This window comes from Limulus polyphemus, unplaced genomic scaffold, assembly GCF_000517525.1.
Source record: "Limulus polyphemus unplaced genomic scaffold, Limulus_polyphemus-2.1.2 Scaffold1072, whole genome shotgun sequence".
Classification (NCBI taxonomy): domain Eukaryota; kingdom Metazoa; phylum Arthropoda; class Merostomata; order Xiphosura; family Limulidae; genus Limulus; species Limulus polyphemus.
Genome location: NW_013666682.1, coordinates 11,348 through 25,064, shown reverse-complemented (window position 1 = coordinate 25,064; position 13,717 = coordinate 11,348). Strand labels below are relative to the sequence as shown.

Genomic DNA, 13,717 nt, shown 5'->3' with positions numbered 1-13,717 from the left:
AGAAATGATATTCAAGTACCGTAAAGCTTTCTTACTATCATATTTACAGTAACGTTCAAATGCGCACGCGCTTGGTTGAACGAGAGTGACCACCAAAAAGGGTGAGATAGTTTACAAAGTTTATGTACAAAGTTCACGCTGCTGACCCCACGGTTTATTCGGCACAATAAACACAAAAGTACGACTGCAATGAAACATAAACACAAATATATAAAAATATATTTATGAAACAAAATTAAAATGTTTTTATGTACATATATAAACATGAAATCCTAGTTAAAAATAAAAATACTCATATGTTGAAATAAACTTGTTTGAAAGTTCAAAGAAATGATATTCAAGTACCGAAAAGCTTTCTTACTAACATATCTACAGTAACGTTCAAATGCGCACGCGCTCGGTTGAACGAGAGTGACAACCAAAAGGGGTGAGATAGTTTACGGACAATGTACAAAGTTCATGCTGCTGACCCCATGGTTTATTCGGCACAATAAACACAAAAGTACGACTGCAATGAAACATAAACATAAATTTGAAATAAAAATATATTTATGAAACAAAATTAAAATGTTTTTATGTACATATATAAACATGAAATCCTAGTTAAAAATAAAAATACTCATTTATTGTTTGGGTTTATTTATAAATATCATTTACGGGTCTGTATATTACTTGAAACCATAAGAAGTATACGTGATTATTAAAAAAATTAAAAATAGATAAAATTTGCATTGTATAGAGGATACAATTTTTTGGGGATTTCAAAATAATGTACTAAAACATTAAAAGTAATAAGTTCAAATCTGTAGCAAATAAAAATATTGTAATCATTTCTTATAAATACGATTTCCTAATGTAATTTTCCAAGATATTGAAGATCATAATGCAAAAAAACTAAATTTATTAAAAGTAATAGGCTTTATGTTTCTTAAACTACCTACATTTGTCAAAGCTTTTATGAACTTTTGAACTTATTCGTCCACTAGTTTTATTGTTGGAATGAAATATAGCAAGACTTGCATTGCCTACTAAGAAAGTTAGTAGCCGGTAGTCATCGGGTTAAGAGTAATTCCATCAAGAGGACATATTTCAATGCAAAGTTATGGGTGTCATTAAGGATTCTGTAAGCAGTTATTACTTTTGGAATCTGGATGAGAAACTTGATATTATAATCCAGATTATCATACACTTGAGTGACTGTGTTAAGTTTTCCACTATTTGTTTTTGCAAGTCCTTAAATAGTGAGCAGGTACCAGAGGATTGGAAATTAGCTAATGTCACTCCTCTTTTCAATTGTCCCAGTATTTATAGGCCCATTAGTCTTAGATAAGTTGTGGGAAAAGTTTTGGAAAGTCTAATAAAAGATGCTTTGCAAAGCCATTCAACAAAGTTTAGAATTTTATTGGATAGTCAATATGATTTCACTAAGGGGGAAATCTTGCCTTACAAATCATTTGACATTCTTTGAAAAGGTTACTGCTTGTGTAGAGTTGGTGTATCTAGATTTTCACAAAGCATTTGACAAGGTGCCACGTAAAAGGCTTCTAAAAAAAATTATCTCTATAGCTTTGGAGGACAAGTTAACAAATTGGATAGAAGAGCAGCTAGATGGAAGAAAGCAGAGGGTTGTTACAAATGAAGTTCAGTCAAACTGGATTAATGTTACATGTGGGGTACTTCAGGGCTCAGTCTTAAGACCTTTGTTCTTTTTGATTTACATCAATGAGATAGATGAAGGAATGGTCAATAAATTATTCAAATTGGCTGATGATCTTAAGGTCTTAGGTGTCGCTATCTGTGAGGAGGAGGATGCTGCTTTACAGAAGGATTTAGATCAATTAGTGAGTTGGGCAAATAAATGGCAGATGGGTTTTAATTATAATAAATATAAGATAATGCATGTGGGTTATCATAATTTAAATTATACGCATAATTTGGATAGGAATAACCTCAATATTGTCATGAAAGTGTCATGCTGTTGCTAGTGGTAGGACAAATAAGATTTTAGGTTGTATCTACAGAATTATTGAATACAAGTCTAATTAAGTCATAATTTCATAGTATAGGTCACTGGTTAGGCCACATTTGGAGTACTGTGTTCAGTCTTGGGCTCCTTACTTTACGAAGGACAATAAGTTGTTGGAAAGGGTTCAGTCACTAGAATGGTGTCTTGAATGGAGAGGGTTGTCATACAAGGTGTCATGATATAAAAGACTTTAGTTTAGATATTACTGATTAATATATTTTGCGAGTGAATATTTTATTATTGTTTAGTTTTTGTTATAAGAGACAATAGCAAAAGAGAGCAAAGTTACAGGCAAGGAAAGTTTGGCGTGAAGTTAACTACTGTAGAAGTGATAGGCCTAAGATTTAATATGTTAAGTACGACTAACAGTAGAAAAGGAGATAAGAAGAATAATTTATTCCATCAAAGTATGGTTCTAAAGTAATTGAATCAGCCTGAGTGCAGTTTGACAAAAATAACAAAGGATCTTCAGAAGAAAGGAGACCAAATGCTTATGGTAACTCTCACTACAATTGTAAGTGAATCACACGCAGAATACTAGTGCGATAGTAATAGAGAAGATAGTTCGGCTTGTCAACTGAAATTCTAAAGTAATTGAATAGGCCTCATTGGACTTTTGACATGAAGAAAAGAACTATACATATAGTGCTTATGATATGCCTGTAATCTTCATAGTGTGAAGAATTTGTTGTACATACATTTAACTTGTTCTGAATATATTATTATTTTGAAAACAAGTGAAGTGCATGCTGTTCATTTATCATTGAATTTATTGCTAACTAGTCATAGACATCTACTGTTGAAGAATCCGAAGCCCAACAACAACCTAATATATACTTATACTATTAAGAAATATAAGTAAAAGCCTTTTTTGTTTTGACAATTGGTGAGCCACAGCCAGGATTATACAGTGGTAAATGGCAATAGAAGAAAACATGATGGACATTATAAATAAGTAGGCCTATATATGCACAACTGTAGTAGTAACAAAAATAATGTAGGGATTACAATTACGCTATATAACCATGTCAACAGATTTTGATAAATGGGTAGAAAGAGGATCTCAACAGTAAACTAAGAGTTTGTTAAACAACAAGTACAAGAGAGAGAAGAATGGAGACAAATTTAGAAAGAAGTATATGAGAGAAAGGAGAAACAAGAAATAGAAAGAATGAGAATACAAATGGAGAGAGAAGAAAATGAGAGAAAGGAAAAACTGGAAATAGAGAGAGAAAGAATAAGAGCAAAAATTGAAGAAAGAGAGAGAGAAAAGTGATTATAAATCGAGAGAATAAGAGCACAAATTGAGATAGCAAAACTCACCCGATGAAAGAAGGAGGACCCAAGAATGACAGTGAAGTCAGGGCTAGCCAACCCAATCTGCTCAAATTTGATGAACATAAAAATGACATTGATGCTTTCCTGGAGAGATATGAAAGATTCGCCCAAAGTCATAACTGGGATAAAGGCAATTGGGCAGCCTGTCTCAGCCCACTCCACACAGGAAAAGGCCTATAAGTATATGCAGGCATAACTTCAGAAGATGCCATGGATTATGTAACGAATTTGTTATGCATCTATTTTATTATGAATATTGTTTAGATTAAGTTTATATTTAAAAACATACATAGCTTATACTATTAGATAGGTATTGCAAAACTCCTGCCTATTCTCCAAAGTTGTAGAAGATTCTCAAGAGTAAGAATCAACAATATATCTATACATGTAAATGCTTTAACCAGTATTGTTATGTAAGATTGAATTTTCTAGAAAACTTTCCCACGGCTATAAATATAACCAATGCAATGCGCCAAGAGGAGTATCTATTATTAGTTCACTATATTCAGTGTGCTATAAACGTTGGAAGCTATAACTGTGATTGTTATAATGCTTATCAATCAGAAAACTTAAGATATTTGAACAGGAGCATTTACTAAATTGGAACATTACAAATCATTTTAACTTCTGTGGATTCTCATCGGACATTAGTATTTTTATGAAAACATTACCTAACTTCAATGGTAGAAAAATTGCCATGTGATCAGTAAGAGACAAAGCTAGCTAGCTTCCCATTAAGTGAAATATATCTCTGTCAACTCGCTCATCGATATCAAGGAAGTTCCAGACTAGAAAGAAAACTTTATAGTGTTTGTAAGTTTGTGAAACTTTTGTTTATAAATCATTGTTTGTAGTAACTATTTGTAGTAATTGTAACTGTAAATTGTATTGTTGTGTGTATATTAAAACGTATTTGTGTGAAAAACGAAAATGATGCGTGTCAAACTTGTTGGCAAATAGCGTAAATTAACTAAAATATCGGCTTTGGACTTTTTCAAATTCGCAATACGTAACAATTATGACAAATTAAACATGGCTTTACTGAAACGATATGAACTTACTGAAGAAGGTTTTCGCCAGAAGTTTAGATGAGTCAAACTCGACACTGGAGAAACTATTTCAGTTTGTGCCAAGTCTGTGGCAATATTTCACCAGATGGACTGACATGACCATGTGTGAAAATAGTTTTAAAGGACAGGCAAACCTATTAGGACGTGAACAGTTCATGACCATGTGTTCAACTGATATGTCACTGTTCCTAAAGGAGAGAGCACCAAAAGACGTAAACAAGATGATTAAGATGGCAGAACAGTATATGGAAATCCATGAAGGTCGTATAATTGGAAAGTCCAAGAAAGCCCACTTAAATTTGAAACCAGTAATGGCTGACCAGAAGCAGGAGTTTACCAAAGATGACATGAAGTTAATAGATAGAACGGAGAAGAGATGCTAAGTTTGTTATAAAATGGGACACATTGGAAAGGAGTGCAAGTCCTTTAAGAGCAAACAACAGCAGAAACCTCAACATAAAGCAGCTGGAGACATTTACAAAGACAGTGCTAGTAAGAAAGAAAAGAGTGACTGACTGAAACTACGGATACTGCTGCCAGAAGAAAGAGAATCAAGACTGCTTGTCAAATTCAATACAAGAAAACAAGATCGATCAGTGCACGACTAATGGTCGGCTCAAGTTAGCAAACGTATCAACAGTGCCAATAGTGACGGGAGCATGCGACAAATATCAAGAGATGCCAACAAACCATAATATGCCAATATATGAAGGCTATGTTGGGGACAAGAAAGTGAATGTTCTATGAGACACTGGGTGCAGTAGTGCAGCAATGAGAAAAAGTCTAGTGTTCATTGGTCAGATGACAGGCAAGGTATGCCTGTGAGTGCTAACTGATGGGACAGTGAGAAAGTTTCTCATGGCAAAAATAAAGGTGGATACTCAATATTATGTAGGAGAGCTTGATGCCATGTGTATCAAGGAACCACTATATGACAGAAATTTGATGAAGCATCTCCTGTCATCAGAAAAGCTCAAAGGAAAAAGAGCAAAGAAGATAGCTAACCTCTTAAAGTCTCATAGAGTGGTCACTCAAATGTAGTTTCACAGGAGCTGAAGAAAATGCAAAAGACACTTCATTGCAGAAACTTTGGGATAGTGCCTGAGAGGAAGTCAAGCAAAGAGAAGAGACTTAAAGAACAGAGAACCAGAAAAGAGCATTAAACCAGACCTATCAAAAGAGTGTTACTCACAAACACTTTTATAATAACAAGGCCAAGGGTCGACATTTCAAGTTGGACAAATGGTCTTAGTTCTGCTACCTACAGACCACAACAACTCACCCTGCAATGGAAAGGACCTTTTGAAGTACTCAACAGAATGGACTACAAGATGAATGTGAATGGGACGATTAAGGTCTACCATGCCAATCTGTTGAAGAGGTACTTCGAGAGAGAAGAAGACCTTGCAAGTGTAGCTATTGATGTACAAATGGATATGGCAGGTGTGGCTGTCATGGAAGTAGAATCTGAATATAGTGATTTCATTACAGAAGATAAGGACCTATTAAGCCTAAGAGCACTGAGTAGAAATGAGACGTACAAGGACGTCAACATGAATGTCAAACTGACTGACAGAAAGAGGAACAAAATCTACTATGTCAGCATACAGAATAATTAGGAACTATGGACCTCAAGCAACACAAGGTCAAGATGAGGGATCCTGTTAAGGAGAAGCCCTACTGAAGACCCTACGCTAAGAGAGAAAAAGGAACTATAAATGTTAATGTAGCCTGTGTGAACACTTTGTGTATGAACTAAAAACAGTCTTTGTATATAGTAAAAAAATAAAATAAATAAATATTTTATCTTGAAGAGTGGTTTATGTCATGATATAAAAGACTGTTTGCTTTAGATATTATTGATTAATATATTTTGTGAGTGAATATCTCATTATTGTTTAGCTTTTGTTATAATAAGAGATAATAGCAGATTATAGCAAAGTTACAGGCAAGGAAAGTTCGGCATGAAGTTAACTACCATAGAAGTGATAAGCCTAACAATAGACATAGGTCTAACATTTAATATGTTAGAGTAAGACAAACAGTAGAAAAGGAGATAAAGAAAAGAATTTAGGATGTTGTAGAGGCAGTAAATTTAAGCGAGTTTAAGCAAAATCTTGATAAGTATATGAATGATAAGGACTGGCTTTAAATTTTTCTTTTTTTTTTTTATAATAGTTTTAGTTTAGTTTAGAGTGTGGGACAGTTGAGATGGATGAATAGTTCCCATGTTTTTCTAAAATGTTATGTTAAAGGAGAAACATGTAAGTATACATTGAATTAGTGTGTGTACATGTGTGAATGTTATATTTTCCATCTACATGAGAAACTTACAATTGTAAGTTTGATTAGTGTGTGTGTGTGTGTGTGTGTGTGTGTGTGTGTGTGTGTTTATACAGCTGTAATATTTTGTTACTAGATGAGAAATTTGCAGGTATAAGTAGGATTACTGTGTGTGATCAAGTTATAGTTAACTAGTTAGTGAAAATTTATAATTGGTAACTCAACTTGAATGACACTATATGCAACATATGGGCTAAGGAGATATACAAGAGACTTCTAGGTTTAGCCATTTTTAATTTGAAACTGCTGACCAAAGGTGACCTGTTGTCTGTTCAGCTATAGTTAACCAAGTAATAGGACTGACTACCACACTTGCACATATATAATGCCCCCACAGCTGAAAGTGCGAAACATGATCTATGGCATGCCACCCCTCAAACCCAAGCTATTCTTATACTTAGCTTGGCACATTAACCACTAGATCATGCTTAGCCTTATAACCACATAATAAAAATGTTTGTATAAATTAGATCATCATACATGCAAGTGACTTACATTTTCGAAATTATACATGACTGTAAACAAACTTTTAAATATAAATCACATACAACTGTCAATATATTTTTCAGATTAACTTAAAAGAACTCTAGATTATATATACTTGATTACTGAATCCTTTGTTTCACTGACTTGAAGTTAACAAGCTTTACATAACAATTTTGTGCACATAAAATTAGGTACTTATCAGTTATACCTGTTTAATTTTAAATATGTGTAAAATATTTTTCTTTTTTAATACATTATAAATTTAAAGAGATATGTGTTTCTCCTAAAATATATTTTTCATTTATAACATTAATCAATCATACCATTACTGAAATTATCTTCTAGGTAGTCAAGAATTCGCCCTGAATCAGGTATGATTTTCACTCCATCTTTTAAGGTGGGTACTTCTCCTCGAGGGTTTAACCTTAGGTACCATGGCTGATATTGCTCAATTTTACTTAAGTCAACAATAATTGACTTGAAGTTTAAACATTTCTCATGAAGTGCAAACAAAACCTAAAATACATTTGTTAACAAAAAATAGGTCAGTAAAACTATCAAGTAGAACATCTAGAGACTATATACATGACAAGCAGAGATCTTAAGTTGTTAAAAAAATTGTAAATAGATGAACTTATATTAATACTAATGACATTTGATGTCACTGTTAGACATAAATCACCTACAAAACAAATATTAAACAGCAAACAATAACCTTTCAAGCAGTAACTCATAATAAAAATCTAGATTATAAAATGTCAGAAATAGTAAAGCACATATTTGGATATGAGCAATGTTAATGCACATACAGGATTTCATGAATTAAGAATTAAACTTACATATATATTTATATTTACTATCAAATTTCTATTTACTTAGCATTTTAAAGCCTTTTCTTCATGAATAATGAATGACCAATTAGTTGGCAACAAGTTATAAAGCGCTTACTCTATTGCATATTATTATTAGATATTACATGCTCTAGCCTACAGAATTTCCTTGCCATGAATTGTAGCAGATGATTTTCAATCTAGTATCCAGTAGGGTTTCTCCTTGCAACAAGTTACAACTGACATTATCCATGCACATTTATTTTAAGCATGAAGGTGCTGGTATTATTGCTTGGCGAGTGGACATAACATTATGCACAGTATGTTAAGTGAAATTTAATAAGATGTAAATAAAGCCTTAAAGGCAAAAAAATGTGCATTTCACAATCCAGTCATGCGACTTGAACAGTTGAAGTTAATACTCTGGACAGATGCTTATAAGTTATATAATTATAAATATTACTAACAAGTAGTTACTCGTGATATTTATGAAAAATATATGAATATTATAAGCTTAAAAATAATACCTTTCGACTATAAAACGAAGAATACCAACAATACAGTTCTAATGATCCATTACTATTACCACTTGATGTTTCTTTATCAATATTACTTCCTTGAGCAGCCATACTTCAAGTAGAAAACTGAGCTATTTAGAATATTGCCACTAGATGGCAATATAATAAACAAACTTAGTATTCCAGAAATGTTTTAATCTCCAAGTCTAAGTTCAAGGGAGGTCCACTTCAATCTACACTTTTGATCAACGTGTGTTATTGGGTTGTATTAAATGACAATATATATATCTTTACGGCTCCAAAACTGTAAAGGATAAATTATTGACTGTGATAATCTTAAAGTTTTCTTATGTCTTAGTTCAAGACAATTTTTATTGTGAGATTGCATTTTTTCAAAAATTATAACTGTTCAACATAATATCACAAAACCACCTCAACGTGTAAATGCATGACATAATATTGTTCATATAATATACGGTTACTTTTGATGTGTAATAATCTACAAAACTAGAGTATAGGGACAATCCAACAAAAACAAATAATAAAACCTATTGTATGCTATTTTCATTTTGGCATAGTTTTAAAATGAAATTAAATGGTATTGGTTCCTTGAATAATCACACTAAGAAGTTATTTTGATGCACAATAATTCCTATAATCGTGACATTTTACTGGCAACTTCTTATTTCAGCAAAATAAAACTGTAGTATTACAACTGTTTTAAAATAAAAAGGTAAAACATAAAAAGAAAATTATTAAAGAAATTAAATATCGGAATCAAATATTAATCAATACTTAATTAGCTTTTGCAGTTACATAAACAATTTTGAATGTTGGATTTGAAATGTTAAATAATACTATACTAGGAAGAAAAAAATATATGTAAATTTTTAACGAAATATTTCAGTTTGTTTTTCTTACTACTTACGTGTGATGACGTGGGTTCTTTAACCTCAGAGTAAAATATACCATCCATTTAAGATACCAAAAAGCAAATGATATGATCTTGCAAAATATGTATGCTAAATAAATAGCTAAATAACAAGCGTTTTGAGTTGATTGTGAAATTGGCGGCAACTGCCTATTAAAGAAATACTTGTAGAAATATGTTGGTGGCCATACAATCTACTTATGCAGCTCAAACGTAGAGGGCGACTTTTCGAAAGTCTTCCCGCCTTTAGTCTTCAGGTGTTCGTGTTTGCTTTATTCATTTGTGTTATAATCATTTTTATACGTTTGTAATTATACTGATAGGTATTTTTGTTTCAGAACTTATAAAACCTTTCTTGCGAACCTTATAAAGTTTTTGATGTTTTATATATTTTAATAATAAAAACCAATCAACCTTTTCAATTAACAGCAAGTGCAAACAAAACCTAAAATATATTTGTTAACAAAAAAATAGCTCAAGTATTTATTAAGCACTTGAAATCAATGTCATTATGTAGAATATCTGGCATACTTTAAAAATTATAAACTTTTCTTAAGATATTAAAATTAGGATTAACTCAAAATTTTAACTTGTAGTACTAGTTACATAAAATTGCTTTGACTAATGAAGCAGAAACGTTTCACATAACCTGTCTTGTGGTTTTTACTTCATTGGTCATTATAGGCAGAATTTGCACTCGTGAACTGTGTCAATCGGCTGATAAGATTCAGAATCCATTTCTTGGAACTTGTGGTTAGAAGTGTCAGTAGTGATGTTTCAATTATAGAGAATGGTGCACTGTCCTGTAAACTTGGAAGTTTATTCTAGATAAATGAAAATTGAGACTGAGCAGGTTTGAACCCACGAGGCCACTGGCCTAGACAGAATAAAATTCAGTCGCTTATGTTGATGGTTTGGAAGAAACGTAATACAATATGATTTAAACATGCAAAACAAAACAAAAACACCCACAACACTTTGTTTTATAAAAACAAAAGGATATGATTTTAGTGTTGTCACTTTATTTGGTTTTTTTTTTTTGCAAATAAATAAAACGTACACTCTTAGCTATTAGCTACATTACTTTGATTTTACAGATAAATAAAGTATACAGTCTTAGCTAGAGTGCTTCAAAGTTGATTTTACAGATGAAAACTATAAGTATTCGATATATTACAACTGATTAGTGAGTAAGTCATCTCAGTACTGTACATTTTTCGAACTTGCACTGTAGATACGAGAGGAGAAATTCTTCTGAAACGTGAAAATTAAAACTTTATCATTTCTATAAGGTTTTCTATGTTTTTTAATTCATTATTTGCTATATTAATTTTATCTTACGAATAAATATAGTATTGTTATGTCCCATGTTTTATTATTTTAATTTAGGCGCTTTGTGTTATTTGCTAGAGGGAGTTTTGGAATGACGTAATGATCCTACGTGATAATGCCTAGAAATTTCATGAGTGTCTAGGTTTGACGTAATGTCTCTAATTTTCGTTAGATTTTGACAAAAAACAAAAACATATTGCATAAAAACACCATACAGTTGATTAGTTAGTCAGTGAGTTAATTAGTTAACCAGACATTTAATTAGTGAGTTACTAAATCAATTCAGTGCTGTACATTTTTTGAGTTTGTGCCATGGATAGAAGAAAAAATATCCTTTTGAAAGATGAAAATTAAAACATGTTATTTTTAATGTAAAACTTTAGGTGGTTTCATTATCTTCCTCATGTGATATCACTATCAGTTCACACCTTTCATTTTTGGTAAGGAACAAATTAACACATTTGTTTTGTTAGAATTAGTGCAAAGCTACATGAGGACTAATTGCACTGCCGTCCCTAGTTTTGAAGTGGTAGACTAGAGGAAGGGAGATAGTTAACAGAAGCTATCCCCAACTTTTGGGATACACTTACCTAATACTGAATAGTGGACTTGACCATCACTCTTATAATACACTAGCAGCCCCACAGTGCGGTACCAGATTTTTTATATTTTTTTTGGTGGTAACAGGACGTGAATACAGAATCTAATTTTCATAGTCCAGCATGCTAACCATTGGGCTGTGTTCGGTACAAAAAGCCCCCCAGTGTCTCAGCAGTAAGTCTGAAAGCTTATAACATTAAAAACCGGTTTTGATACCCTTGGTGGGCACAGCATAGATAGCCCATTGTGTAGCTTTATGATTAACAGCAAAGCAGAACACAATCGGTTTAAAAAAAACAAAAAACAGCCACATAATTACAAAGTTCTTCTCATTTAATTTATTTTGAGAAAGCATATATTCCATTAACCTAATATGAAGAATACATTCACATTACATGTCTGAAGACTTATAACGCTAAAAACCGGATTTTGATACACATGGCAGACACAGCACAGATGCTCCCCAATGACATAGCGGTATGTCTGCGGACTTAAAACTTAATTTCGATACCCGTGGTGGACACAGCACAGATAGCCTATTGTGTAGCTTTCACCTAAAAACAATTAATAATTTAAAACTAAGTAGTGTGTAGCTGTTATTTATTTACTTGATGCCCGTTGAAACAATCCAATGGCAATTTTCATAAATATAATGATGAATACATACAAAATGTGCAGTCAACCCAAACCCTTGGATCATAGCATATAGGTAATATGATTCTCTAGTGGACAGTTTACAACTGTATTTTGTCATTCCACATATTACTTCAATAACGAAAATTCCACTGTGTTTGTTTTAAAGCAAAGGAGACTGACTGCAATGCACTGTTGACAAAAATGTTTGTTTTTCGATGCAATGGATTCATTCAGCACATTAGAGCGCTCAGCTTCGCTAAGTAGTCATGGAGATTTCTTTTACCTGAGTCCCACCATTCCTTGTCATTTTACCGAGTGCAAGGAAAGACTGCTACTAAAATGAGTGCTTTTTAACAATATCATTTCTATAAGAAGTGTCAAATTAGAGATATTCAATTGAATTTAAATCAATTTATTTGACATGGTACAATAAAATCATGCATGTAAATAATACCGACATGAAAAAATATATATAAACCGAGCAACAACAAATATATACTCAAACACATTCCTCTCTCTATGTGTTTTTTTCTGTTCAAGCTTCAATCTTCGAAATATTTTTTCCTATCAGTCGAAGGAGGAAGCCACTTTTTTTTCGTAAAATTCCCTCACAGAAAGGAACACTTTTGTTCTTAGTAAGTTTTTTTCTTCTCAGATTGACTGTTCAGCACACATGAAGACTGATGGATCGATGTTGATATGAAATTTTAGGCGTCGACAAAAAATGAATAATTTTCCTGTAATGTTCTCTTCAAAATAAGTATTTTGATATATATTCTACGTTTGACCTGACCATTCAGGAGATACAGAGTATGATAGATATTTGACTAATATATATATATATAGATAGATAGATGGAAATAAGCTGTCCCTAATTTCATTATTTTTCAGTGTGAAATGTTTTCTTGATTTGTGGCTAAAATATTATAAATACTATTTTGTTGTTATTGTTTTCCACTCTTTGTATTGTAAAACCAGAATCAAAAAGTTAAAGTAAAATAACTTTGGTGCAAGATACAAAAATATGTGTAATTCGTTTCTCATAACGGCGCCGCATAGGTCACAATATAATAATACCCGATAGCTGCGCCACATGGTGTCACGTGATAGAAACGTATGAGTGTTACAATTTACAACCCACAATATAAAGTAAGAACACGCTTTAACATATTTTAAATATTACTTTGGTCAAGGCTGTTGTTGTGTGCGTGCAAAATTAATTTTCCTTCATAAAACACTCCGGTCAGTATAAATGCACTATAATTTATTTTATTTTCTTACTGGTTTAGTTATGAAGTCGATATATCGTATTTTTCGGTGTATAAGACGCACCCTTATTTTGAAGACAAAGTTTTTTGAGAGAAACAAGCTACAGTCGCATTTGAAAGATTTTTATTGAACAAAGATTCAATCTGATAATTTAAAAATTAGTATATATTGTTCTAAACACAAAAGAGCTCAAAACATCAAAATAAGAAAATACCGTAAATCAAAAAAAGGTTTACTGATATTTAGCTTGGTTCAAAACCTACAACCTTCATTGCTTTCACTGTAATTTTTTTTATTATTATTTAGGGAGAATTATAAATAGTTATGTTTTTAAAAGA

At 32.1% G+C, this 13,717-nt stretch overlaps 1 protein-coding gene across 1 annotated transcript in view; it reads right to left on the bottom strand.

The window, feature by feature from the left end:
* LOC106461995 (ganglioside-induced differentiation-associated protein 1-like) overlaps nucleotides 1–8,752 on the bottom strand; it is a 15,563-nt gene extending 6,811 nt beyond the window's left edge. Inside the window, exons 1-2 of the mRNA XM_013921862.2 lie at nucleotides 8,621–8,752; nucleotides 7,587–7,779 (exon numbers count right to left, since the gene is read on the bottom strand). Of these exons, the coding sequence (XP_013777316.1) occupies nucleotides 7,587–7,779; nucleotides 8,621–8,722 (295 nt within the window). The 5' untranslated portion in view covers nucleotides 8,723–8,752. The remainder of the gene's footprint in view (nucleotides 1–7,586; nucleotides 7,780–8,620) is intronic.
* Nucleotides 8,753–13,717: the final 4,965 nt, after the last annotated feature.